Consider the following 27,777-nt stretch of genomic DNA (forward strand, 5'->3'; position numbering starts at 1 on the left):
CTTGCGTGTTCTCATCGCCCTCCGTTTCGCAATCAGCTTTCAGCTTTCACTTTCTTTTGTTTTTTTTTTTTTCACTTCAAAAACTGTTCTTTAAAGCTTCAACTTAGGCTCACAATTTCCCTCATCTCATCTTCGTCATCGAATTGTCATCTCATCCCATTGCACTTCGCTTCTCTGCCGACTCGCGACTCGCGACATTCTACCGGCGCTTAATTCGCAAAAAATATATGTACTCGTTTCGTTTATATGCATATATAGATAGATATTTAGGGGCTTGTTGTTGCTTTTCGTTTTTTGTTTCTTTATGTGTGTGTTTGTGTGTGTGTGTGTGTGTGTGTGTGTTTGTGTATGGGTTCTATATATACATATTCTAGACTTTAGTTTGTACTTCCAATTTGGTTAAGAATTCCTTGTGTATTTTCTTTCTTTCCTCTGTATCTTCATCTACATATAAGTTTCCGATCAGCATCGGCTTCCGGTTCCGGCTATGCTCCTGCCTTCTCTCAATCTCTGGCTTTCTCTCATTAAGTTCATCCTTTCATTCTTCATCTACCGCCTCGCTGGGTCTTTTTGTGACGTCATTGTAATGTATATATGCATACCGTAATTTGAACAATTCACAATAGTTGCACAACGCAAAAAGTTTTTGTTTTCTTTTTTTTTTAATCTTAGATTTTAGTCATAAGTTCATTACAAATTAATTAATAGACAAATTTTCCTCATTTTTCGTTTTTGTTTTTTGTTTTGTTTTGTTTTCGAAATGTTAACTTAAAAACGTAGTAAAAATTTGAACATGCTTTGAAAAACGTTTTCCTCCTGGCTCCAATAGAAATTTCGACGGTTCCTGCTAGACCTTCCCTTCATCTATATCTGTCTATCAGTAGGTCTGTCTGTCTGTCGGTTTGTTTGTTTGTTGCTTGGTTTGTTTGTTTGTTGAAAAATTCACTACATTTAAGTTTAAGTTGCTTTATGTGTCTATATATGCTACATACATATATTAGTGCTTGGGGAAGCTGTGTTTTGGATCGGGTTCGGTTTTGGGTTTTGGTTTCGGGGCAATTGTTCTATAGATGTTTCAGTGGGTGTGGGTGTGGGTGTGGGGGCGCGGGCGTATGTCGACTGCGGGTGGTAGGTGCTTAACTAACTAGAATATTTTTAGCTGGTGTGTTTAACTATTGCCGCTGTTTGCATGAATTTGATTAATACTTAACTCTTAGCGTAAAACACACATACGAATTGCTTAAACGGTTTTCTTGGACTGATTTCCATTCCACATATGGTTATGCAAAGAATTTAACTATTTGTTGTTGCTTTAATGCCTATACAATGTAGTAGTGTGTCGTAGATGCAACGCCTTGAATATTTACTCGTAATATGCATATCTTTAGGTTTTTCTCATTTTCGTTTTGAATATTCTGCTTTATAGTTCCATTTTGATTTGTTTGTTTGTTTGAGTTGGTTTTTCTTTTTAGAGCAAGAAGTAGAACAGAAATTGCACTTAATACTAGAAAAAATTTACTAGATTTCTTAAAACTAAAAAATCAAATGTATATTTGCTTTAAATATTGTTGTTTGTTTGTTTGTTTCTTACTCTCTTTCGTTCTTTTCCTCTTTCTTGGTTGTTGTTGTTGTTGTTTGTTTGTGTTGTGTTCTTCCATTTTTTGTTGTTTTTGTTGTTTTTTCTTTTGCATTTTTTTTTGTTTGTAATGTTCAATGTAGTACAACATCTAGGCATACACACATTCATATGGTTTTTGTGTTTTGTTGTATATAAAAGTCGAACGGGTCTGGGTCCGTCGTTTTCTGCCGTCTACCGTCTACCGCTTGGTTTTGTTTTGTTTTTTGTGTCTAACATAAGAATTAACAAAGTCATTTTTAGAAATAAATATGTATGGTATATGTTTGTATGTATAGTTACGCTTAGCAATAGTAATAATCCGTAATAATAATGATAATAATAATAATAATTAGATTATTGTAGATTGCAAATGTTGCCCGGGGCACAAATGTCTGCAACAACATTTGCACGGCAGTTGGCAACACCAGCACAACAACAAAAGAGATACCGTTACGTGTTAAGGTGCATTTTCCATGCAGAGTAAAAATTATGTAAGAAGAGACCATTTTTCATTTGCTTTTTTGCTTCAGCGCTCGCTCCAGCCTCCGCATGTCGTGGCAGGCAACAACAATCATCTACAACTGAGGGCGGAGGATTCTTCAGCAAGATCAGCGATGGATAAGGGGGGCGTCGCCCTAGCCCTGCATGAGCACGGGCTGCTGGTGGTGCACCTGTGGCTGATGCTGCTGCTGCTGCTGCTGGCTGGCTGCGGCTCGGCTCCAGGCCAGCAGACCATTGGCAGCGGCCACCTGCTCCTCGCTGTCGGCCTCTGATCCACTTTCTCCTGCTGATCCTCCTCCTGTTCCTCCTGCTCCTCGTCCTACTCCATCAGCATTGGTGGGGGTTGGCGTTGACGTTGACGATATGGGGGCCACTATCACCGAGGTGGCCACACTGCGGATGCGCACTGGTCTGTTGCAGATCGTGTTGCTGTTGGCCGTCACTCCGTACGGGTGGTGGTGGCTCTGGTGGCGGTTCGTGTTCTGGTTCTGGTTTTGGGCTTGTCCCCCGTAACGCCGATTCGTTTTGATTGTGAGGGCGGCAGGCAGCTGCTTGCCGGCAGCTACTTCGGCGGCCAATCTCACGATCGTAGTTGTCATCTTTGCTGCTGCTGCTGTGGTGGTGGTTGTTGTTGTTGTTGCATTTGTTGCTGTGGATGTGGTTGTGATTGCGGATGTTGTTGCTGCCTTGGACAGATACGCCGACGCGTGGTTTGCCGCCTCCGTCGACGACTTCTGCCGCTTTCAGTCGCCGAAGCGGCTGCAAGCCTTCTTCCACCGGCACTGAGTGCACCACTGGTCGCGCTTCTCCATGCCGTACACCTTGCGGCACTTCTTGTTCTCGCCCCGCGTACGACGGTTGGGGGAGTTGGGCGTGTGCTTGGCCACGCCCACAGACTGTTGCACGGCCACGGCCACGTGCTGCAGAGGCATGCTGTTGTTGTGGTTGTTATGGTTGTTGTTTGCAACCAAGTTGCTGGCAGTTGATTGTTGCTGCTGGCCGCGCACATGTGGCTGATCCTGATGCGGCGGCTGCTGCTGTTGGGTCGGATGATAGTTTGGCGTAATTGTCACACTGGACAGGTGGTGCTGCACCTGCTGGCTGTGGTGCGCGTGCGCCGTCACCGTCACGTTCTGTTGCGACAGCTGCTGCAGCATATTGTTGGCACTGCTGTTGCAGTGGATGACCGGGCTACTGTTGCTCGAAGAAGAGCTGTGCTGGTGCTGTTGCTGTTGCTGGTTCTGTTGTTGGTTCTGGACGAACGTCGGTGATGGATATGGCGCTACCGAGTGGGACGGACGAGAAGACGATGTGCGAGCGTGCTTGTTCAGCGTGGAGACCGGCGATGACAGGGTCGTCGTCCCGATCGCAGCTCCCGGGGGGCTGCTGGATGGCCAAGTGTAATTGTGGTGGGCCAGATGCGATGTCGGCGTGCAGCTGGTGTTGTTGTTCTGCAGCTGCTGCTGCTGGTTGTTCGGGATGCTGCTGCCTATGTGGTGCATGCCACCCCGTCCGCCGCCGTTGTGATGTGGCGACGCCTGCTGCTGCGTTAGGTGGTTGTAGTTATGCAAAGCACGTCCTTGCCTATATGGGGAATGGGGAATGTGAAATAACCATTATAGTCACTAATATTCACATTCTGCTCAAGCGTTCACTCACTTGAAGTTCCCGACAATCTGTTTTTGGTATTCGGGATCCTCGTGCGGAGGACGTGCCATGTCCCGGTGGCTGAGCGTGGGTTCCGAGGCTAGACTAGGAGCTTTGACCAACTCATCATCGTCGTCGTCTTCTGTGTAGTAGAATTCCTCCTCATGCTCGCTGCACGAATCCTCATCGTCCCCGGAGCGCCTGCTGCAAAAATCAACCATAAAACATCGAAATAAATATTGGGTCTTATTTACGACCGTTTCTTTGAATGAAAGCCAATGAATATCAATTTGAGAAAAGGTCTTTATTAATTACGTTTTATCTTCATATCTTCATATTAAATTAACGAAATAGGATATACAAAGGCCTATACACGCATCATGTCTTCAAATACCAGCAACATTGCGACTGCTATATTTGTTGAACTATTTGTTTATGCCTTGTTTTAGCCAAAATACAATAAAAGCAAGAACTAAAGACTAGCCAATCTTGAAGAAAATTTATTCATCAACGACCTAAAACTATGTGGGCAGAACTAAGAGTTTTAGTTAGCCAGAATTATTCAACGGAATATCAAAATTGAACAATAAGAACGACTATCCTCTTTCGTTTTTTTGTTTGACCATTTTCGCTAACATCTCGTTTTACACAAAATGCAATAAAAGCAAGTATTTAAAATATGCCAGTCAATTAGAAAATATATTCACTAATCGGATACAATTATGTGGGCGTGGCTAAATGTTCTATAGAGCTAGTAGTATTCCACGGAATATCAAAAACGAGGAATATGTAAAATATAACTTTAATTCGTCAGTATATTTACGGCATATTTTTTAAATGATATGGTATATTTCGGTATATTTTAGGGTCGGACGGTATATTTTAACGATAAGTACGCGGTCACACTGAGCGCCACTTTTTGCAAAAAAAACGCACGTTCCGTGTGAAATCAATACGAAATCAACAAAAAGTGATCGATTTTGCAGCAGACGCAGCCCAGAACGCGCCAGAACGTGCATTACTCATTGTCCGCCAGCCAACGCGCGTGTTTCCTCAGCTGCCAGCCGACAGCCAGCCACAAAGCATCGCACTTTTGTTGTGGAAAATTTTGCATTCGTCGCGAGCCGCCGCCGCTGCCGTCAAACGAAAGAAAAAAAATTTTTTGCGCGTCGTCTGTTCCCTGTCTGCCTGTGTGCGTGTGTTTGTGGTTGCTTGTGTGTGTGTGTGTGTATATTCGTGTATTTCGGCCTACATTGTCAATTAACAAGCGAGAAACCATTGTGATCACCCTTTTTCCTACGCGCCGCCAGCACTTCTACAGTCTACAGCCGCCAGCATGTCCACTCCACGACCTGAGGAGCACCAGAAGTTCTCCGCCGCCGCCGCCCTCTGCCCGCTCAGTAACTGCCAGTTTAGCGGCGTTGTAATTAGCGCCATCGCTGACGAGCAGAAGCTCGAGTTCACTAACAAATACAAGGGCAGCTGCACGCTGCTCTGCAGCTACGACTCCCAGGGGATAGTGCTGCGGATAGTGTTGGGTAAATTGGCATCAGCCCCTGCGCACCATTACCTCTCTGACCCCCTCATCCGACATCTCTCATTTAAGACGCTGACCGGGAGCATGTGCTCAAGGAGTACATGATAGCGGCGGACACGGACGCGGCCCAGATGGGCCGGAGGAGCTATGCAGTCACCCTGGAGTCGGATAACCTGGTGCTGAGGTTTGCCAGCGACCAGGACCAGCAGCTTTTCCGCAAGGTGGTGGAGAATGTGAAACATCTGCGGCCCAAGTCTGTGTTTTCGCAGCGCACCGAGGAGTCTTCCGCATCGCAGTATTTCCAGTTCTACGGCTATCTGAGCCAGCAGCAGAACATGATGCAGGACTATGTGAGGACGAGCACGTACCAAAGGGCCATTCTGGGAAATGCAGTCGACTTCCAAGTAACCAGATTCACACACAGCGCATGTCGGCGAATAAATCGCTAACTCCTTCGGTTTTTTGCAGGATAAAATCGTACTGGATGTAGGGGCTGGCTCTGGTATTCTGTCATTCTTTGCCGTGCAGGCTGGTGCGGCCAAGGTGTATGCCATTGAGGCTTCCAACATGGCCCAGTATGCCCAGCAATTGGTCGAATCGAACAACGTGCAGCACAAGATCTCTGTGATACCCGGCAAGATCGAGGAGATCGAATTGCCCGAGAAAGTGGATGTCATCATATCGGAGCCCATGGGCTACATGCTCTACAACGAACGCATGCTGGAGACCTACCTGCATGCGAGGAAGTGGCTCAAGCCCAATGGCAAAATGTATCCCACACACGGGGACCTACACATTGCGCCCTTCTCTGACGAGTCGCTCTACTCGGAACAGTACAACAAGGCCAACTTCTGGTACCAGTCGGCCTTCCATGGCGTCGACCTCACCACCCTGCACAAGGAGGGCATGAAGGAGTACTTCCGCCAGCCGATTGTGGACACCTTCGACATTCGGATCTGCATGGCAAAGTCCGTGAGGCATGTGTGCGATTTCCTCAACGACAAGGAGGATGATCTGCATCTGATTGGTAAGCTTTTCTACCTACTATTTAGAAATCGTAACTATTTCCGCTTTGTTTAGATATCCCCCTGGAATTCCAAATACTCCAAACTGGCATCTGCCATGGGTTGGCGTTCTGGTTCGACGTTGAGTTCAGTGGCAGCAGCCAGAACGTCTGGCTCTCCACCTCACCCACGGCTCCATTGACGCACTGGTACCAGGTGCGCTGCCTGCTGCCCATGCCCATCTTCATCAAACAGGGCCAGACGCTGACCGGACGGGTGCTGCTGGAGGCCAATCGGCGGCAGTCGTACGATGTCACCATCGATCTGCATATCGAGGGCACGTTGATATCATCGAGCAACACTTTGGATCTTAAGAATCCGTATTTTCGGTACACGGGGGCGCCGGTCCAGGCGCCGCCGGGGACTAGTACGCAGAGCCCGTCGGAACAATACTGGACGCAGGTCGACACGCAGGGCTCGCGCAATTGTAAGGACGCACATTTTAATAGGAGTCGAAAACCTTTTACTAATCGAATTGTGTGTGTTTTTCCCCTTCAGCTTCTAGCATGCTAAATGGCGGTCTTGGTGTCAATGGCATCGGTGATGGGAGCATGGACATAACCCACGGACTCATGCATCCGCACTAGTTCGACCGTTCGAAAATTGCAACATGCTGGGGATGCTCCTTGCTATAAGTCCTTTCTATTATTTAACCGATCGCTACCGAGATCCTACTGTTTCTGTCAGGTTTTTGTTTTTTTTTTTTGTTATAATTCTTTTATGGTTAGGTTTATTTATTGAAGAAAAGTGTAAATTATATATGTATACTCTTGAAATTTTAGCACCCTTTCCATCGTATGCCTATCCCTCCTTCCTCCTTCCAGTACTATATCTTATTTTATGCGCCTGCAAACTGTTTTGGATATTTGTTCTTCCATGTACTTTAAAAACGATCGGATGAATCGAAAAGAGGAAGCCCAGCGAACGGCAAACACAACAAACAAACAATCAAGAAACCAAGGCAGACTAAAAGTAGTTGTTTAGAACACGCAGCATATTCAATAAACATAAGCTAATTTTAGCCGATAGTATTTAGTGTTTTTAACCGTATGTAAAATGTAATAACGATATTTAACCAGCGTGTGCAGATGATTGCAGATAATTCATGATTCAGGATTCTTAGTTAATGCCAATTTCCGATTGCAGTAATTGCAGTCTTTTTGTTTGGCCGAGAAAGCTTTTGAACAAACCATAAAACATATTCAGATTGTATTTGTATCTATTGTGTGTTATATTAGATTATATTATGTATTGTATTGTGCGTACCTCCAAGCTAGTTTCAATTCTGTGTTTTTGTACAAGCGATCGATTATATTTTAGTTTGTGAAATTATAAGAAATTGCTCATAGGATTTAGTGGATAAGGCAAGGCAAGCCAACAGCACTTTTATTTATAACTGAATTCGCGCCTAGAGATTATACATGTATGATTATGATTATGATTATGCTTATAAATATGAATGAATTCGATTGTGTGATTCGATTCGATTCTACACCTAAATATGTTCTGGCTTTCAGTTCGTGTAGTAGCCCCCCGGTCCTAGTATCATAGATGATCCTTAAACGCTGCCAGCCTGCCAAGCGAATAGTTGGCATTATATAGAAGACATACATATACTATACCTAGAGATATACATATATACACGTAGCCTACAGCATACATACTAGCTATACATAAACACCTACATACATACATACATTCTCGCATGTGGCAGATGTGCATCTCATTTGTGTACTGTACTGTACTGTACTTTATAGCGTAGTCGAGCGGTTCCAATACCAACAAATCACACCACCAACAACATCCATACAATACTGCATACAAGAAATGTAAACCCATACAACTAATTATATATTATACATACATATATCGCATATATTACTATGCAGAAAAAGAGAGAACAACAATGTCAATGCAAAAGCAGCGAAAAACAAATCCCCAAAAACTGTCTTTTATTTTTAAATTATTTGTGTGCTCTCCCCACCCCACTCTTGTACCCCACCACATCGGACTGGTGCTGGTGCTTGCGCTGCCTTTATATAGGAAACGAGATTTACAAGTGTCAAAGCTCAGAGTCGGATTGAATGTGTGGCTGTGGGAGCTGGCTGCTTCTGCTTCTATGTGGGACCTTGGCCCCAAAAAGTGCAGCGCAGTCGCGGACGGGCCCCCACTCGCTGCTGGCTGCAGGTGCAAGTGCGCACAGTAATCTGGGTGTCTGCGGGGGCGTACACATACACGTTTGACCCGCTTGCCTATGTACAAGTGCTCTACTTTCGAGTGCCCGCCCCCGGACCCGCACCCCTCCGCCCTGTGCCACAGTGAAACGGAACGGAACTCGATAAAGTGCACTTTGGGGAACGATTACAGAAGGTCGCCTGAGGCTGGTCCCACTGTACGAGCACCAGCCCCGCCGCCGCATTGCTTTTTTTTTTGTGGGGGGTGGCTAAGTCAAGGCCCAATCCACTTGCTGCTCTTTCTGTGTGTTGCTGTGTCCACCACTTGGGCTGCCAAGGACTCTCGAAAGCCAACCACCCACTCACCCACTCTGATGGATACAATGGAATTTCTTTTCTTGTATGGAATTTACTTACTTCAAATGTTTGATGCTAATGTGACGTTTGATTTTCGATTCCTCGTGCTCCACGAAGCGACAGCGTGGATAGGTACAGCGGAACTTTCGGGACTGCAAGAAAAGAAGAGAGAACGCCATTGATTAGTGACACTCGATAATGATTGATGCATGGCATGTGGGAGGAGCGGGAGGGATGGGATGGGGGCTTAGCGTACTTGACGGATATACGGATGACCGATGGCTGTGATCGGCGTGGAGGAGCGCGAGGAGCAGTGGCTGGCCTCTGGACTGGCCTCTTCACCGCCGCCAAAGCTCTCGTATTCACTACGCTCCACGTAATAGTTGAGCGCCAGCGTGTTCATGTTGCACAAGGAGGAGACGGAGTACACGAGAGCAGCAGCTGGAGCTGGAGCGTTTTATCAACCGGTGCCGGCCCGGTGCCAAATGCGACTGTGTGGGTGCGGACAATGCAACTGGCTGAGTGCCTCTGACTGGCTGCCAGGACCTGGCGCACGAACAGCAAACGATGCCGCACGAACGAGCGTGCCGCCTGCTGTCTGCCGCTCTCGGCTGCACTGATAACGGGCCCGGGGTCCGGTCTTGGTCCCGGGCCGCGTCCTTGCCGAAGCGAGTGGCCCAATTGCATTGCCCCTCCGCTCGACTCGGCGCTTATTTACTGGGTCACCTTGTGGTTGCTTTTTGCTTCGCTTGCCGCTTGCCACTCGCCTTGACACGCTTTTCCTCTTTGGCTTTCAACTTTTTATGCGCCTGCATTTATGCTGCGCTTTATGATGAAGGTTAGGATAGCAGCAGCAGTGGCAGTGGCAGTGGCAGCGGCAGCAGCATCGCTGTTGACCCACTTTATGCTGCTGGCTTATGTTTTGGGGGCACGGGCACTGCCAACAACTGATTGCGTCCTTGTTGTAGTTCGGATGTCCTTGTACGAGTGCTGAACAAATTGAAAAATCGAGTTTTCGGCTCGTTTCTGTCCTGGCCTTGTACTGGCCAAATGATTAACGGTTTGTTTACAAGTTTTCCCGAACTTCCCGAACAATGGTGGCCAGGCCACGCATAGATGATGCCTCCTCTTTAAAGGAAATAAGGAATGTTTAGGCTTTTTCCTGCTGTGTTTCCTGGCAACAAGCAGAGCAGCCCAACAGAATGGAGGGAAATGCTGCGAACCGCAACGTAATCATAAGCATAAATAACTTGCGCTACTTAAACGCCGTAAATTGTAGACGCACGTGGTTGCCACTCATCTCATCTACGGGTATGGGGTGTGTGTGTGCCACAACATTAACTGCCTGAGAGTAGAGAGTGTGGATAGGCCATGGGGGATGTGGGGGCTAGGCATTCACAGTTCTACACACTTTTCGTTTTAACTTGGCGCAATTAGTGGGCGACCATAATTCGTTTGCGGCCAGCCTACAGAGCGGCCGTGGCAGGATGCTGGGCATATCCTGCCACATAAATAACGCACACATATAGCAGACGCCACATAACAGTCGCACAATTGTTGCCGTCCGTGCCAGATGTGTGTGTTGGCCAAGTACATATTTCCTGCTCTGCTGTTTGCCGTTTGTTTCAGCTGTGCAGTGGCTCGGAGTTCGGTCGTGACTTGCCTCCCAATAAGCTGCCACTGCCACTGCCACTGGCACTGCCTCTGCACTTGCCTCCGCCTCCGAACAGGTTTCTTCTTCCGCTGATAAGCGTCGGCAGGCAGCAATTTAATTTACTCGCATTTGTCAAACGCCGCGTATACGTAATATTCAAATTCTGCTCGACAGCCTTGGCGTTTCAATTATATTCAATTAATGCCGGAACGAGTTTCAAATCATTTTGTATGGCAGAGGGGGGGGGATGGAGCTATCAATTCCCAGCCCACCCCTGCCCCGTCTGCCCCATTAGCTGGGTTTTATTGCCACCTGCCGAGTTGGCCAAATCGAAAAGTAAATTAAAGCAGCCTAAGTTATGTCTCCGGTCTATTGCTCGTCACCTGTGTCTCCGCCTGTGTCTGCGTCTGTGTATTGGTGCGCGTTAATTATCTCCCTCTAATGAGGGACGGTCGACGCAGGGGGCAGCACTCGTTTCCTAATGAATGAAAACCATTCTAGTCGCTTGGCGGCACAAAACTCCAGCTGGCAGCGACAGGGAAATAAAATTCCACCCTGGTCCATCCCCAAACACAAAACAGCAAAAATGACTACCGCACTATGTCCTGATTTGGCGGCACACAGCGGGACAGGGACAGGGACAAGAAATATAACTGGGACTGGGACCGGGTCCGTGTCCGGGTCTGGGAGCATAAAAATACGCACAACGTGAGTGGGCGGAATAACATGAATCTTCTTTAAGGCAGTTTGAAGTCAAACGGAAAATGGTGTACAAAGAGAAAGTGGGGAGAGTGGCATTCCCGGTTTGCCTTCGGTTTCCACCCCCGAGCCATGTCTGGCGCCAGTTCCAGGCATCCCAGTTGTCATTATATATATACTTCAAACCAAGGAAGTAGATACGTATTTACTGGCGACTGGGAGACAAAAGCTATGTGAATATGAGACCAGGACGCAGGAAGAAAGCTTTCTCAAGGATAGGTCTCAGAGCTAGTCGTCGGCTCTGCATTGATCGCAACGAGCTACTAGGGCGAACATTAAAGTTCATAAGATCTGGCTTTCCCCTTTCCACAAGCCACTAATTGATTATTCTGATGTTATCTGCAGACCTTCCTTCCTTCGTTGCCATGCAATCATCTCCAGCCTTCATGTTCAATGAAAATTTACTTGACAGCCCCAACGCTGGGGCTGGGAGCATTAAACACCCACACATCTGAGGAAACATTCACTCACACACACACACACACCCACGCCACGTAGACTACGTGCGATGTATAAATAAAAGAGTTTCCCTCTCTCTCTCTATCACTCACTCACTGCCTGGTGCTGTGCTCGTCTTGGAGTTTTTCCGTATCTGGTTCTGGTTCTGGTTTGGCTTTGGCGGAAGCATAAACAACCCCAAACCCCAGAGAAAAATGGGCCAGAGCCAAAAATACACAAAAAAGGAAATGCGAACCGAAATCGAAACCGAAATCAGAACAGCTGTGGAAGGACAAGCCCGAAATTGGGTCAACTGTATATAGTGGCTGCTATATGTATGTACATGCCACACGTTTGGGGGTTGGCCATGCCCCTGTCTTTGTCTCTCTCTCTCTCTCTCTCTCTCTCTGGCCCTGTCCGTGCCACATGAAAACGTCACTTGCAACTCTTAACAGGGCCAGAGAGAGAGAGCCCGAGACAAGTAAGAGAGAGGGTGCCAAAGAGAGCCGTGCAACAGTGTGCCCCGCAAAGAGCGAGCCAGAAGAGAGCGCCGGCTGTCTGGAAGCATGTTTGTTGTGCTATTACTGTTAGCAAAATTGGGTCACTGGAAGCCCAACATAACGGGCGGTTGCGCCCCGACAGCACGCAAAATGGAGCGGAAGCATAAATTATTGACTACCCAAAGGCGAACGAAAATAGCACAATTTGTACACAATATGTGTATCGTTGTGGGGCGACTCTCTCGCCATGCATGCCCCAAATTATGTGCCAGGAAGAAAAGTACCCACGATGGCATTTGGCTGCCTTTTCCCTCATTTTCTTTTCGCTTCACGCTTGGTAAAAATCTTAAAAGGTTTGCCATTTCCCTTACGAAAATCTCCTAATAGGGCTTAATACTCGGCAAACTCGAATTGCACTCACGGCGCCGTTTACGTTTCAACGCCTCCTCCACTCCTCTTATGCCATTAATGTCGGGGGCCACCAAGCCGAGCACAAAAGTAGGCAACGAAAATGATGGCTTCGCCCCGCGGGGAGAACTCCCTTTCTTGCCCGTTTTATACGCCCCATTAAAGCTGGCTAAGCCCGTCATGGCAATTTTTATAATTTGCATTGCCAGGCCGTCACTCTGGCAGGGGGGAGAGTTGGCTGGAAGACACCCGCCGCAAATCGAATTGGAGTTGCGACTCCACTTACTTCGATTTGCATGTGGCATGTGTGTGAGTCTGGCTTTAAAGCCTTATCGCCATGCCTTCAGGCAGCAGTCAGGGCTGTCGAAATTGGGTCAGATCGGATAAGGGCAAGAGAGACACAAATAGCTTTCAACATTATTTTCGGCTACTTTATCATCTCTCCATCATCAGCAGAGAACAGCACACAACGCAGTAAATTTGCTTGGTAAATGTTATTTTTGTAACGAGTTGCCTTGGCGGTGCCAAATGGGTTGCTTTTCTGTGGATTGGCTTTGGGGTTGGATGTTGGATAGTTGCTGTATTTGATTTCCACCTTTTTAAAACAAATTTGGAAAATTTGATTACACTGCTGGCTGCCCCTGCCCCGGCCCGGCCCCGTCCCGGCCTAGCCAATTTGTTGGGTGCTTAATTTGATTGCGTTTAAATAAAAGCACGCACGGAGAACAGAACAGAGCGGCAGAGCAGAGGCCGACAGTGACAGAGTGTCATAAATATATAACTACGTAGACACACACACCCACACACAGACGCACACGTATGCATAACTGATGTGACAAACACACGCGAAATTGTCATTGCCGCGGGAAAAGCCGAGGAAATGGGCGGAAGTGGAATGCCATGGAAGCTGAAATTGAGGTTGAGTGCTCATTCATTCAACAAATACCGAGTATGACAATGGCGTTGATTTTGATATTTTGAACAGACAGAACAGAAGTACAATAACAGACTCGGGCCTGACATGGCCAAAATCAACTCAAGGGGTTGCCAGCAACCCCAGCATCACCGACAGACAAACGCTGACACGTTTCGTATATAAAATTTATGCGAAAAGTTCGTGAACGAACTGGAGACCGACTTTTGTGTTCATTTGTTTTGGGTGCGAAGAAAACATGTTGCCAAAACTCGCGCGGCCATAAATACTTGTATATGGCAAATTAGATAAAATAAAGGAAGATGCCACATGGAGCAGGGAACTGGAACGGAAACGGAAGTCGGCTGGGCAGCAGGCAGGGCCACGCATTTACCCGCAGCCGCCTAAAAGTGTGCAACACTTAAATTTAAAGGGGAATAAATAAATAAATCTCCATAAATCTACCGGGGGGAAAACTATTAAAAAACATTGGCGAGTGGGGAGGCAGCATCACCTGCCGTATGGGCAGCAGGGAGGAGTGGCACATACATACATATTTATACCCCCGCGTCAATCTCCTTGAGATCCTGTTTATGTGTGTGTGCATTTGATGGCAAGCGACGACAATATCCGGACACGCTCAATTTGCCACAGCATAGAGCAGCCCGCACCACCCACCCGCCCCCCTTGGTGGCATAAAGTCTCTTATCAGTGAAAATGCCTCGAATAACAAGGCAAGGCGAGCATCCTTTGGGCCAACTTAATGGCCACCGCAGGCTGAGCCAGAGTTCAACCCTAGCTGCCATCCCCATCCCCAACCCCAACCCCTGGCTCCGTTATCACTGCCCATTGTCACATCTCCCCCCGAGTCAAGCCGAGTCGAGTCCTGGCCAAAACAACACAATGCCCGGGACAGAATCCAATTATGACATAAAAATTTGCGTAAATTGTAAAATGTAAATTTTGCCCCGCTGCCACTGAAAATCCTTTTTCACTTGGCCCCGGCCGATAAGCAGGACCCCGGACAACGGAATTATTATTTGACACACGTAAACGGGGGCGATAGGCGGGGCGGCAGGGTGTTGATACCCCGCACAATTTTTGGCTGGCTGCACTTGCCGTTGACTTTTATTGCTGCGGTAATTGCCAAATGGAGCTTGAATGGGTTGTTCTTGCCGCCTAATCAAGACGGACTCTCGCACATGTTGCGGTTGACGGGGGTGTGGACTGGACGTTAAACCCAAAAAGTAATTGGCTTATAACGAAATGTCAGACCCTGTGACAAGGACAGCCCTGGACAGGGACAAGAAGCAATAGTGCATGACTGACTGTACCTTCATCAGACGCCATATACGATGTACATACATATATAGATATATAGATATACATGGTACATGGGAATGGTAGTCAGTAAACCTATCCATTTTCATTTTAGCTCTCACTGGGGGCCATTTGCTTGTCTCTGGCCTGACCCGCATTCGCATTCGCATTCGCATTCGCGTTTGCATCTCCTTCGCCTTCCCCTGCCGCCGGCTTGGGATGGTGATGGTGGCCCAGAATGCAGGCTGTATGCCAGGGGTCCCAGTAACTGGGTCACACAGCCCTTGCCACTGATAGCGAGAGAGAGAGAGAGTGTGCCACAGAGAGGGAGAGAAATCACTTTGCGCCTGGATGACCTTGCGAAATTGCAATTGCGAAGCGCTTCCGAAACAAAAGCGGCAACAACAGTTGCCCCACCAAGGCCTGTGTCCTGTGTGAGCATACATATGGCAGTAACTGTACTTGGCCAAATTTATGTATGCTGTGGATGGCAGGGGGAGCGTGTTGGGGATGGATGCAGAACTAAACCAGGTCAAGCGTAGATGCGATGCCATTATGTGCACAGCTACAGATGCATCTGCAAGTCGTTCCCTGTGTGTGTCTGTGTGTGTGTGTGTGCATTGTCACTATGTATCTGATGTATCTGAGGCTTATGCTACGCTGCTTCGATGAGTAATGAAAGGCTGCAGCTCACCAGAGTTAAGCCTTAGTTTTTTCCCGACTTCCATTTCGAAGATAGAAATTGGAAAATATCTAAGCTGCTTCTGAAAAACTCTTCAACATTTTGAAGACCATTTGGGTCTCTCTCGAGGCACATTTCAATTTGGCCCTCGCTGAATATCGCCTCATAAACTGGCCCTGATAGCAACTTGATGCCTGATACGGGGCGGGGCACGTGCCGTCCGGGAAAAATGTCCGTCCATCTAATAATTCTCAAGCAGAAAGGAGGAAAAACTGACAGAAAAACTGCGCACACACAAAATGACCGAAAAAAAATAATCAACTTGTGGGACAAGAGCTGCTTCTCTATGGGGATTGGGGATTGGGGGTGGGTGGCTTGGGATGGGATGGCATTCGGACGGAGTCTATCATTTCCCAAAAGGCGGTACCCCTACACAGGCGTGGTGAGGGGGGCGGTGTGGGTCACATTACTTTTCAGGTATTATGCGCCACTCAAAAGTTGTCGTTGTCGTTGTCATTTACCAAAAAAATAAGTTCTAAATGTTGCAGAAGGACAAGAGTCACCTGTGTGGCAGCAGGCGATGGGGCGGTGGGGGGAGGTGTGTTTAAAATGCCGTTTTAATATGGCCAGAGTGAGCGACGAGGAAAGTTGTAGCCCGTAAGCTGCTTATGGCCAGCAAATTAGACAGGACGGCAATCGGCTTTCGAGTGTCGCCGAAAATGGAAGCATACTCATATACGACGCGAAGTTAGTATGTGCAACATGTTGAAGGTCTATCTATTGAGCACCGCTCCCTCTCGTAATCCCCACAAAGGTAAGCCAACTTCTCTCCGTTGAGAGAGAGCGAGAGAGAGAGGGAGAGTGGCCAAAAAATGGGTTAATACGGGCTTAGGCAAATGGCAGGCGAAAATTTGTGCAGATCCGAAGGAGGAGGGCCACAGAGGGGAAGAGCTGTTAATAAAGTGCCCGGAAAAGTCCTTCGAATTGAAGGCTTGGCACACTTTCTGTGTGTGTGTGTGTGTGTGTGTGTGTGGGAAATGTTTGTCTAACCCAAAAACACGTTGGGCCCTAAGCCAAGTGTGCGTTGAATCAATAAACCAGAGATTAGGATGATTATGTATACACAAAGAAGTATTATCTGCCATCTGCCATCTATCATCTCCTCTCTCTCTCTGTATGAAATCGTGTGTTGGCCATCCAAAAGTTGTGTCAGATCCAGCAGCTGCTGCTTTTGCCAGAGAGTTTTTGGTTTAGAGTCGAAATCCAATTGCAAATTGCTTGTTGCACAACAACAACAACAGAGAAACCAAAAACCCAACTCCAGAAAGAGACACAAACAAAGTAAAGGCGGCAGAAGGAGACCCCGAGGCAGGGAAACATTTTCCATTTTCTTTTTCCATTGCACGCACTCAGACTCAGGCAAATACGATTTGGGGGGGCATACAGCCACAAGAAGGGGCAACATTTTGAACAAATTTAATACCAATTTCGAAAAGGAGAAAAAACTTCAAAAAAAACCTGCAACAAGCTTCATTTTTTGTTTCCATTCGATTTTCTTTGCATAAAATATGCGGCACAAGAAAGAAAGAGGTGGCTGTGGCAGGGGCAGGGGCTTTTGCAACCCTTTTGCACGGATTTGCGCGTGGGATTTAAATATTCAATTCGTTGCACACTCACGTATACACTCTCTATAGAGAGGGGCAAGGCAGCAGCTGCTTGCCACCAAACCACACAATTTCTGGGGCTTTCCTTTTTAGTTTTCTGTGAAACTTTTCTTCGCACTGGCCAAGTGTCAACGCGTCTAATTGCAAATGATAGCGGGGACCAGCTTTAAGTGGATGGTTTTTTTTTTTAACTTTTCCTTTTGTTCTGCCACATTTTCACTCCCCCATTTTCACTTGTCTCCGGCGGAACCTTTTAATTTCTCGGTTGACCCAATTCGGAAAGACTTTTCCGTGATGCCAGCCAGGGGAAGGCCAGGGGAAAGTCAGGGAAAGTGTCCTCGGTCTCTCTCCTTTTTCTACTCTCCCTTTCTGGCATTGTTTGGCTTCAGCTTCGTCTGCTCTGCGGCTTCTTTGCCGGCTTCCTGTTTAGATAAAATGCCAAATGCCGGAAGATTTTTAATTAGAATTTTCCTTCGTATCATCCAGCCCCTCCCCCCTCCTCGTACCACCCCTTGAGTCTTATTGACTCGAACAATAACCTCCAACTAAACAGTAAACGGGTGGCCAGGCGGCGAAGGGGCGGGGCAGCGCAGAAATACGAAAGGAAAAGAAATATTGTTTAAGCAATTTGGCAGCTTAAATCAATTTCATAATTTCGCATAGCTTAGCGGGGGGCTTTGGCGGTGACCCGAGCTTAGCTTTTCTCCTTTCCCCCTCCTGCCTCCTGCCTCCTGGTTCATTATTAATTTTGCTTTATCCAACCACCCACTCGGAAAACGCCGCCCACCCACGCTCTGGTGTTGTCTTTGGTAATATAATACACATTTCTTAATTAATTCAATTTGCTTGCGGTTGCCGCGTCTTTTTTGGGGGGGTTTTTGTGGCTTTCGAATGTTGAGCAATTGCAATTTGATATGGAAACGAGGAGGAACAAGGAACAAGGAGTTCGTGACTCGTTCGCAGGAGAGTCCACTGGAGTTGTCATAATTTGGTTTACGGACCGATGGACAGCGAGGGGGGGCTAGCATCAAGTTCCAACCCGGGACACCCCTAGGGGGGTCTGGAAAAATAAAGGAAGGAAACCTGATCTCTGGCTGCTTATCCTTAATGCCGTCCGATATCAGTCAAATGCAATTTATAGGCATCGCTTACACACACATTTAATTGAAATTCAACGCTCAAATAGATAGACATCTGGATAGATAGATGGATATCAATCCAATTGGCATGACGAAACATTTGCATTGACAATTTGACATGTACATGGACACGGGACACGGACATCAATTGAATGCAAATCGCTCTCTGCTGCCAAAAAAAAAAGAGGGAACCCGAAATTGGCCAGCAGCTGTCCCCAGTCCCAACAATTGACAGCGAAAGTGAATAAAAATAAAAAATACAGAGTGTGAGAGACGGCTGGTGGCTCGGGGTGCTAGCGATCTAGTCGGCCCCTGGCACCTGGCAATTTTCATAAATTTTCCTCGCCTTTAGACTGAATTTCCGCATTTTTTCGCCTGCTGATGTAATGGCCAACAGGGCAAACATTTCGACTGAATAACTTTCGTAATGACCGGGCAACGGCAACCTGTGTGTGTCTGGACCGCGTCCGGCGAGAGTCTGGGGCCGCCTGCAGCTGCGGCAGGCGCGACGGCGTATGCGGCGTATGCGCAATGTGAACAAAAGCCGCCTAAATTGCCTTTCTGGCTCTATTCAATGGGTCGGTTCGCCTCTCTGTTCGTTCGTTAACCGTTCAATGAATTTTTACGGCGCTTTTTCTACGTTTTTATTTTTTGGCTGTCACGCCCATTGAACCGAAAGTTGTTCTTGCTTTTTGCTTATGGGATTGGGATTTTGGGGCTATTTGAAAAACGATTGCAAAGTCAACTTACAGTTACAGTTCTGGCGACAGTGGGCGAATGTACGGCTGAGGCATAATGCGGCAGAAGAGACTTCATGGCACTCACCTGAAAAGGAGCGAAAAGATGAACAGAATTAATTAAAATATTTGCCGATTCATATTTGTATCTTTGAGGGGGTTTTCTTTTTTCGTGGAAAATCCATTTCCGCGTAATTTCCCCGTTGAGCTTACGCGACTGCGACAAGTGGCAGGTATTCCAACCTCTTGTGGGTTTTTTCCACTCTCTCAATCATTTCCATCCGCCTCGTACGACTTTCCGGGTATTTTGCTGTTGTGGCTGTGGAAGTTTCCTCATTTTTGTTGTTGTTGTTCGATGGAACGCATATTGGCATGCGGCAAGGATATCCATGGAGGCAGAGGCACAGATAGAGCGAGGCCTCGTGCTCCCATTACCAAGTTTACCATGTCGGGGTCAAATTGTTAGCCGACTTTCGTGAGTCTACAAATTGCGACGGCGACGGCGACAGCGACGGCCATAAATATGCACTGCATTTTCTTTCTTGCCGATTCATATCGCATTCGTTTCTGTTACTGTTTTTTTCGGAGGGGTATTTTCCTTTGCCATTTTCATGTTTGCTGGCCGTTGATTAACAGTAAATGTGAGGCATTGACATGATTTCACGAATCCCCGTCCCGTCCTTAATTGCTCATGTTAATTGCGAGTAATTACTGCCAGTTGCCTTGGCGATTGCATGTTGCTGTTGCTGTTGCTGGCCCCAGGTTTTTCTGTAAGCCGTCTTTCTGGGAAAAGGCGAACTTTAAATGAGCGCCGCGGCTAACGGGCTGATCGCAAAAATTGAATGCATGACTAAGGAGGAGTCCCGTACCCATTCCCGTACCGGAATCGAGTCGAATGGAGTCTGAATTTGCACAGCGATAAATTTAGTTAATTAAATGAGCGACTGGCGATGGCAAAAACAATTACAAGTGCAGCAACCGGCGGCCATTTGTCATGCATGCGCCGCCATTAATCAAAAGTTGAATGACCCTGAAACTCACCTCCCCACCGCCACCTCCCCGCGGTTCCTTCCTCCCTTCAGTACTGTATGTGGCCAAAAAAAGTAAAGGCTTGCGATATGATCAGCCTCGCACTCTTAATTGATATTAAAGATGAGCGTGGCCTGGCTGCGAATGAAGCCAAATTACTCATCATTACGGGCGGCAGGTGCTTTCCCCCCACCGCCCCCCCCCAAAGAAAGCATTGCATACGCACGGGCGTTGGCCAATGGCCAGATGATGGATTGGCCCAGCTGAGATAATTCACCTCTAAATATACTTGGAAGTCGCTGCTGCTGCTGCCTCGCAAAAGTAGGCTAAAAATATGGCACACAGCGAGGCGGGGCGGCACAGGACGATGGGTGGTGGCACGTTGGCGCGTTGGCGGGTCCAATAACCTCGTTTCGAGTCGAGTCGAGTCGAGTTGCCTCGCAGCTTGAATGCCATTGACACTGAGCCAAGGAGGCTGCCTAACTGCTTGGATTGCTGGCTGGCTGGCTGGCACTCACTCTCCCACCTCATACCTCATGCTGGGCACCCGGCGGCAAAAAGAAACAAAAATATTAAGAGATACACACGCCAAGAAGAGCGGGCCAGAGGAGAGCATGGCCGAGACGAGAAAGCGAGAGCAGAGAGTCATTGAACGAGGCCGGCTCACGCACTTTTCCAGCCCAAAAAGCACCAGGAAAATGTAGGGAATATTAGGCTGGCCAACAGCTTCGTTCAGCTACGAATACCTCTGCAGGGTGTCGTCTAGTCGTGTCCTGGCGTTGGCCACAAAACAGCTTCTGCCTGGAGTCTGTCTGCTGTGGCCACGTTTTGTTTTTCTGTTGTTTTTTGTGGAGCAAGTTTTTGTTCTCGATTGTTTGCAGTGCGTTGCCGCCTCCTCTGCCTTCGTTCCCTTTTGCTATTTTTATGGCCCGGTGGCAGGCGGACGACTAGGTGCGTTGCCGTCTATGGATTTGGATGTGGACACGGGGATTCGGCGCGTCGGGGTCACTCCTGCGTGCGAACGCCTCATTTCAAGGATCTCGGGATCCCCTAGCCATCGGGCTGCCGTTGCCGTTGCCTGTGGCAACTTTTATTGTGTCATTGGCACGCATCGGGGGTACTACGGGGGCGACGGCGACGGCAGAAAGTTAAATCCGAAATCATAAAAGCCCCCGAATAGGGCGGGGGCCGGGGTGGCCCATTAACCAGGCCAAAGGATTTTGATTGGGCCAACGCCTACCCACTGATGATGGTTTATGGTTTTTGTTTAAGGAAGTTAAAGTGTTTAAACATCAAAACAATTCATGGCAGTGGGCGCCACACAGTTGGTGGTAAACTACTGTTCCTATCTCTAGTCGCCACTAATTGCTGCCTGCCCCACACGCCCCTCCCCAACGTTAAAAGTGAAACCTGCCCCCGAACTCCGAGGCGTCGCAAGGCCGTAAATTTGAAGGCAACTTTCTTAGACTTTTCTCCGTCGACTGAGGAGTTGAATAAACCCCGATGAATTTTCAACAGAATCACGCATTATTTGCGTGTCTCTGTGTGCGTTTGTGCTTTGCGTTTTGTCAAATACCGTCTAGACATTGAAGGACATTTTCAGCCAAGGGTTTGAACGGCTCGAACGGCTAACGGATAACCAATGACCTCAATGAGGAAATTCCCTTCCAGTGCACACACATTCCATCCGATGCGATGCGATGCGATTCCATTCTATTCCATTTGCGTTGCAAATTGATATTCCGTGTTGTTGTTTTTTGTCATTTGATTTGATTTCTCCCCCGCTCTGCCGCCTGCCGGCCGGTCCGAGCAATGTTTCTCTGTTCTGAACTCTGGGCAACGTCTGCTCCAAAAACGTGACTAACAAGCAGCGACTCGTAAATAATCTTTAAACCGCTGGCCGAGAAGTTCTCTCCTCTCCTCTCCACCCTTTGTGCTGCGAAGTTCTCTGCCGTTGTCCGAAGCTCTCTGCCGCTGTCCGAAGCTCTCTGCCGCTGCCCGCTCTCCGAAGCTCTACGCCAGCAAACGGCAGCGCAGCGGCTCATTTTATACTTTAATTGCAGCGTTTTGTTTTTGCCTACGCGCGAGTCAATGAAACTTTTGCCAACAGATTACACACACTCACACACCAACACATGCACAGGCGGGTGGTGATTGATAGACCAGGCAGAAGTGCAACAGGGGGGGTAGAGGATGAGTCAATCCAGAGAGAGACAGCGAGATTGCTTTCATACCCTGTACTTTTGGCGGTTGGGTGGATGGATGCTTTCTCTGATCAACAAAAAGCAAACGAAAACCTGAGCAACTCGGATGCACAATCGGAATACACGTATCAATCGCCTATACCGATACTTATTTTTGTTTTTGCTTTGCTTTCGCTTTGCTTTGTTTCCATTTCAATTTGAATTTCTTGGACCGTCAATCAGTCAGTTAGTCAAGTGCATTGACTCTGCGGACAGGAACGGACACGAGCAGCAGCAACAACAACTCGTTTGGCGACTGGCGAATGTTTATACATAATTTAATTAAACTAAATTTAATTTGCATGTTAATGCACTTAATTTAGTGTAAACTGCAAGGGCAATGACCCCCCCCCCCCCACACTCCACCACACAACGGGAAAACTTGTTGCGGTTTTTGCTGGCAGTCTGGCCGTATGGATTTTTAGCTGCGGCTTATCAATAGCTCCGTCTGGGAGCAGGCGGCGACGCGCCTCCTAAGCCCCCGAACCTCCGACCCTCGATATCGGCAGCAGCCAGTCTAAGTAGCCGACATTCACACACTCGACAGTCGACACTCGACAAAAGTGTGTGTGTCCAAGCGACCTTGATGACAATGAACTCGCCCAACCCGCCGTTTTTCCCATCCCACAACAACAACAACAAGAGGGTATAAATATAAACATTCAGTCATGTATCTGTCCGGCTATGAGGGGTATTCTCCACTGTGGCTGTCGCCGTTTTGCTGCCCGTCGAAAGTGCATATACGAGTATAAAAACATCTATTTTATGGCCTGGCCCCGCAGATAAGATAGTACTGCCCGAACTATTCGAACGATTTGCATCATAAAATGAAAAGCAAAAACAACTATTTTGAACTGTTTACCCAACTCTGCTGCTGCTGTTGCTGCCAAGAAGTCTGCTGCCAAAGGTCTTACCATTTTTTACAATACCCCCAATTTGGTCATGGGTGCAGGAAGTGCAGGCTTCAAATGCGATAATTTTCTTTCTTTGTTTGTTTTTGTAAGCAATAAAAACTCGCATTTCGTGTGCCATATGTGTCAATGTCAATGGTTTAATGACTCTTACTTTTCCCTGACTTTTCCTACCGCCTGATGAGTCGCAATTTTCGAGTGTCTAACAAAGGAAATGCCAGCCAGAAACGCAGTTTTTCGAAAAACGGAAGGTCAATATCAGATAACACCGACACTCTACTCTATCACTGGCCGCCCATCCTATCGTCGCACTTGTTTTTCGGGGGCAACGACTGATTAGAGGAGAACTTCCAATTGCAATCTGTGGCGGAGCAGCAGCAGCAGCAGCCCACCTGCAGCGTAAATGGGGTGCACCCGGCACCCACCCGTGGGACGACGACTGGTATGTTATTAAAATGAATCGATGCAGCAAAGCAAATACAGAGTACAACGATTGCATTGCCGCTCTTCTCGGGACAATTGACAAACGCTGTAAAATAAATATATGTATATATTGCCTCATATCATGCCATTAATAATGAAATGAAATGAAAAAAACAGAAACAGAATATGGTATATGGTGTATGTAAAAAGTATACTCTATCCAAGCATGTCAGTTAATAACAGCGTACAAATTGTGGCAGATGACAACGACGGTTGAACGGTGAACGTTGAACGTTGAACGAACGGCAGGTGGAGGCGGCAGTGGGTTGTGGTGAGGGGAGGGGGTGGTTCGAAAATGATTGCTGGCAATGGGGAATATACGAATATATAAATGCATGGAGGCGACTCGGCACTCTGGCACCTGGCTCCTATTACATGCGCACTGCATTATTACAAAAGGCTCTCCTTCCAGCTACTAAACAACAACACAACAAAAAAAAAAGCAACAGAAATTGCAAATAAAAGGTAATATTAAAAGCGGCAATTTTCCGTGGCGCTGGCAAGGCAATAACAACAGCAGCAACAACAATCCCGCCCGAGGCACCTAACCCACCACCAACAACAACAACAACAACAACAGAAACAAACACTGGAAAAGTTGCCTTCGTTTTGCGTGCCATATGCGAGTTGGAAAGGATTTCCGGTTTTATGCTGTTGCCTCCGCCATGGCTCTTGCAAATTGTTTTGTTATGAAAATGCAGCTCCGGCTCCACTCCGGCTCCACTCCGGCTCCAGCCCCGATCTAAGCTAATGGCCAGGGCTCAATATATTATTTAATATTGCATCGGTAATGGCCCCGGTCTATTTATGGCAACAATATCCCCTGATTACGGGGACTGCATAGCCTTTGATCGACTCTTTAGCCGGAGGCTTCTTCAGTCAAAAATACTCGGAAAACACAAACCTTCCTGTCTCATCTCATTCGAAATGGAAATCGAAATGGAAATGGAAATGATAGCGCCCGGTTGTATGCTTTGAAGATTTTCATCTCCGATTTTCTTTTGGTATACAAATTTGATCTGCTGGCGGCCGGGCTCATATTTTATTGAATTCAATTCATATTGGGGGCCCCGAATGTGGAGAGGAATTTTTAATAACCGGCAAAGTAAACGGCAGGGGTCCTGCCAGGCGTCCTGCCACGCAACCTGGTGCCACTCTCTCCGAAAAATGCAAAAGAAAAGCGTCTGCTAGGGCTTCCAGCACCATGTCGATGCCCAAGTCCATGTCCAGGGCAAGGGCAAGGGAGCCGGCAAAGAATCCATTCAACTCGAACATATGCACTGGATGGGCAGGGATAGGCAGGGATAGGCAGGGATAGGAGGGATAGGCAGGGATAGGTAGGGGGCCTAGGCAAACAGGATACACAGTGGAGTGCCAAATGGGGCGGGGGCATGGTCGTGCATGTCGAGTATTTGTACACAGGTTTCCCCTCAGTTCGGGTTCGGTTCTGTTCGGTTCGGTTTGGCTTTGGGGCAGGCTGCTCCACTGCCTTTAACCTCAAGTGCAACGGCAGCGGCAACGGCAGCGGCAGCAGGGAGTTGTACGAGTAGCTGGGCTGTACGTGCCGCTGCCTCGGCTCCCTATGCCTGCCTATGCCCCAAGCTGCTCCTCTCCTTCCTGGTCTACTACTCCTGCTTCTGGACGTTTTAGCCATGGCTTTGTTTTCGGCTTCGCTTTTGCTTGCCGCCTTTTTGCAACGTTTACGTTTTGTGTGTGTGTGTGTGTGTGTGTGTGTGTGTGTGTGCGCTCTTGCCACAGCTAAAGTTTATGCCGGTTGTTGTTGTACTTAGGCTGGCTTGCCTGATGTGGCAGTGGCAGTGAGGCAGTGTTGCAGCGTTGCTGTGTTGCTGTGTTGCTGTTGCTTATCCTGTAAGTCATTGAACCCATCCAGGCCAAGAATCGGCAGGCAGCTCTCCTCCACATGTAGTGCCTCGGATTGCATGTCAGCCGGGGCCAGGGGGTAGGGGAGGGGAGCCATAGGGTCTCCTCCCCTGCACTTGACTTTGCCTTGGACCAGGTGTGGGCGATGGCATGAGGCAGGATGGCGGCACCAGGACATGGCTTTGACAAGTTTTTCGCTTAATTTCCAAAGCAACCATTACAACAACAACAACAGCAGCAGGAACAGGAGGAGCAACAACAACAACTAGTAGAAGAAGAGGCACAAGTTGTGGCAGTGGCATAAACAGAAGCTTAAGCATAAATGCAACAGCAGAGGCTTCTTCTTGCTGCTGCTGCTGCTGCTGCTGCTGCTGCTGTTGCACATTGTTTGGGGGCCGGGCGCCATGGCAACACTTTTCCGTGTGCACACACTGTCCCTGTGTAGGCATAAAAACGATATTGGAATTTCTTTGTGCCGCACAGCGTGGATCCTTGAATGGGGGCAGGCGTTCGCCTGTATGGCTGCTGTTCAATCATAAATTCAAAAGTTTTTGGTCGACAGCGGCTGGCGGAGAAGACCTACATTTAAGGCGCTTTATTATTGAGGCAAAATATGGAAAATGCTACGGACAGCGGGGGTCGAGAGGGAGGAGGGAAAAAGAAGAGATGGAAAGATTAAAACATTTCCCCATTGCCCAATTTCAGGTTTATTGAAATTTCTTTCAAGTATTCCAGGGGAGAGTCACCTCCACCAGAAGGTCTCTCCTGGCTAATAAGGACGCCCCAGCAGCCGTCCAGCCCCCTCCACTTCTCGCCCAGCGTTGGGTTAAGACATACACAGACTTTGTTGCCATAGCCGGGGGCTAATTCGTGCTTTAATGCACACATCACGATGGAATTCGGCAGAGAGCCTCGTCTTCGAGATGGGTTTCATAATTTTATAGCAGAGCTCGAGCTGCCGCTGCCACTGCTGCATCCCATCTATTCAGCATGTGCCCAGAGGGTGGGAGCATCTATGATATTCCTCGTGCCTCCATGCCACTCCACTCCACTCCACTCCACAATCCATTCCCATTCCCATTTGCCGACATGTAAAATGATGCGTAAACAATATTCTGACGCATCATTAAAAACGCCTGAACGAGGCGCATCCAGAGAAGGAGGAGGAGGAGGTGGAGGCTGAATCAGCAGCCGGCTCCATGTCCAGTGGGGAATCAGTATCCACACTCATGCTATCTTCTCTTTGTGTGTGCGTGTGTGTGTGTGTGTGTAATGATCATGTTTCTACACACCGGCAACATGATGATGATGACGCATGTGGTCAAGGCACTGCCCTGCCTCAACGACGAACGGCAACAGCAAATGCAACAATAACAAATTCTATTTTGCCCAGAAGATCAGCATCGGGAATGGGCAAGGGGGGAATGGGGGAATGGGGAATGAGGGAATGGCAATGGGTAGATCACATGGTTAGGGGGAATGGTTAGTAGACAGAGACAGCGATAGCGACAGCGACAGAGAACGGGGTCCGTCATGTCCACCTTCACGCGCTGCAATCGAGTTCAATTGCCTCGTCGGGAATACGAGTGCCCTTTCTCCAGCCACGAGTACTACGAGTGTATATCCCTCTGTCTCTTCCTCATTCGCGCTCTCTCTCACTCTTGCTCTCTGCTTGTGTCTCCCATTCTCTGTGCTCTTTGGGGAATACATGAACATGGCTGAATGTATCGCTTAATCGCTGCATGGCCCGTTCTTGCCTTCTCCTCGGATTGTTGTTGTTGCGGCGTGCTCACTGCTTATTTATGCTGATCTCTGTAATGAGATATAATGCCGGCCGGCCGGTCAAAAAACGACAGCCACAATAACAACGAAGCAGCAGAAGAAGAAGAAGAAGGAGGAGGAGAGGAGGCTAAAGAATGACAGAAGATGGTAGGGCGAAGAGCAGCCAAACAACTTCTATAAGACACCGGAATAGGCCACCTGACCGAAAGACAGAGACCTCAGGATTGCAACTAGGAAGAGCCCTGGACAAGGGCTGGCAGAATGCAAGAGATGGGCGGAGCTGAAGAGGGAATAGATAGGCACGCCAGAGAATGGGAATATACGAGTAGGACTCTT

The 27,777-nt window shown here is 47.9% G+C and overlaps 2 protein-coding genes across 2 annotated transcripts in view; one reads left to right on the forward strand and one right to left on the reverse strand.

Annotated features, from left to right (window-relative positions):
• Positions 1 to 644: 644 nt before the first annotated feature.
• LOC108155240 overlaps positions 645 to 27,777 on the reverse strand; it is a 117,657-nt gene continuing 90,524 nt past the window's right edge. The window contains 6 exon segments of the mRNA XM_017285929.2: positions 645 to 2,390; positions 2,393 to 2,445; positions 2,447 to 3,703; positions 3,779 to 3,970; positions 8,959 to 9,050; positions 19,126 to 19,200. Coding sequence (XP_017141418.1) covers positions 2,254 to 2,390; positions 2,393 to 2,445; positions 2,447 to 3,703; positions 3,779 to 3,970; positions 8,959 to 9,050; positions 19,126 to 19,200 — 1,806 coding nt within the window. The 3' untranslated portion in view covers positions 645 to 2,253.
• On the forward strand, positions 5,103 to 8,302 carry LOC108155241 (histone-arginine methyltransferase CARMER). Its single transcript, XM_017285930.1, has 5 exons — positions 5,103 to 5,304; positions 5,373 to 5,707; positions 5,772 to 6,330; positions 6,384 to 6,794; positions 6,866 to 8,302. The coding sequence occupies exons 1-5, from the start codon at positions 5,103 to 5,105 to the stop codon at positions 6,952 to 6,954; spliced, it is 1,596 nt and encodes a 531-aa protein (XP_017141419.1). The 3' UTR covers positions 6,955 to 8,302.

This window comes from Drosophila miranda, chromosome 2 (assembly GCF_003369915.1).
Source record: "Drosophila miranda strain MSH22 chromosome 2, D.miranda_PacBio2.1, whole genome shotgun sequence".
In the NCBI taxonomy this organism is placed as follows: domain Eukaryota; kingdom Metazoa; phylum Arthropoda; class Insecta; order Diptera; family Drosophilidae; genus Drosophila; species Drosophila miranda.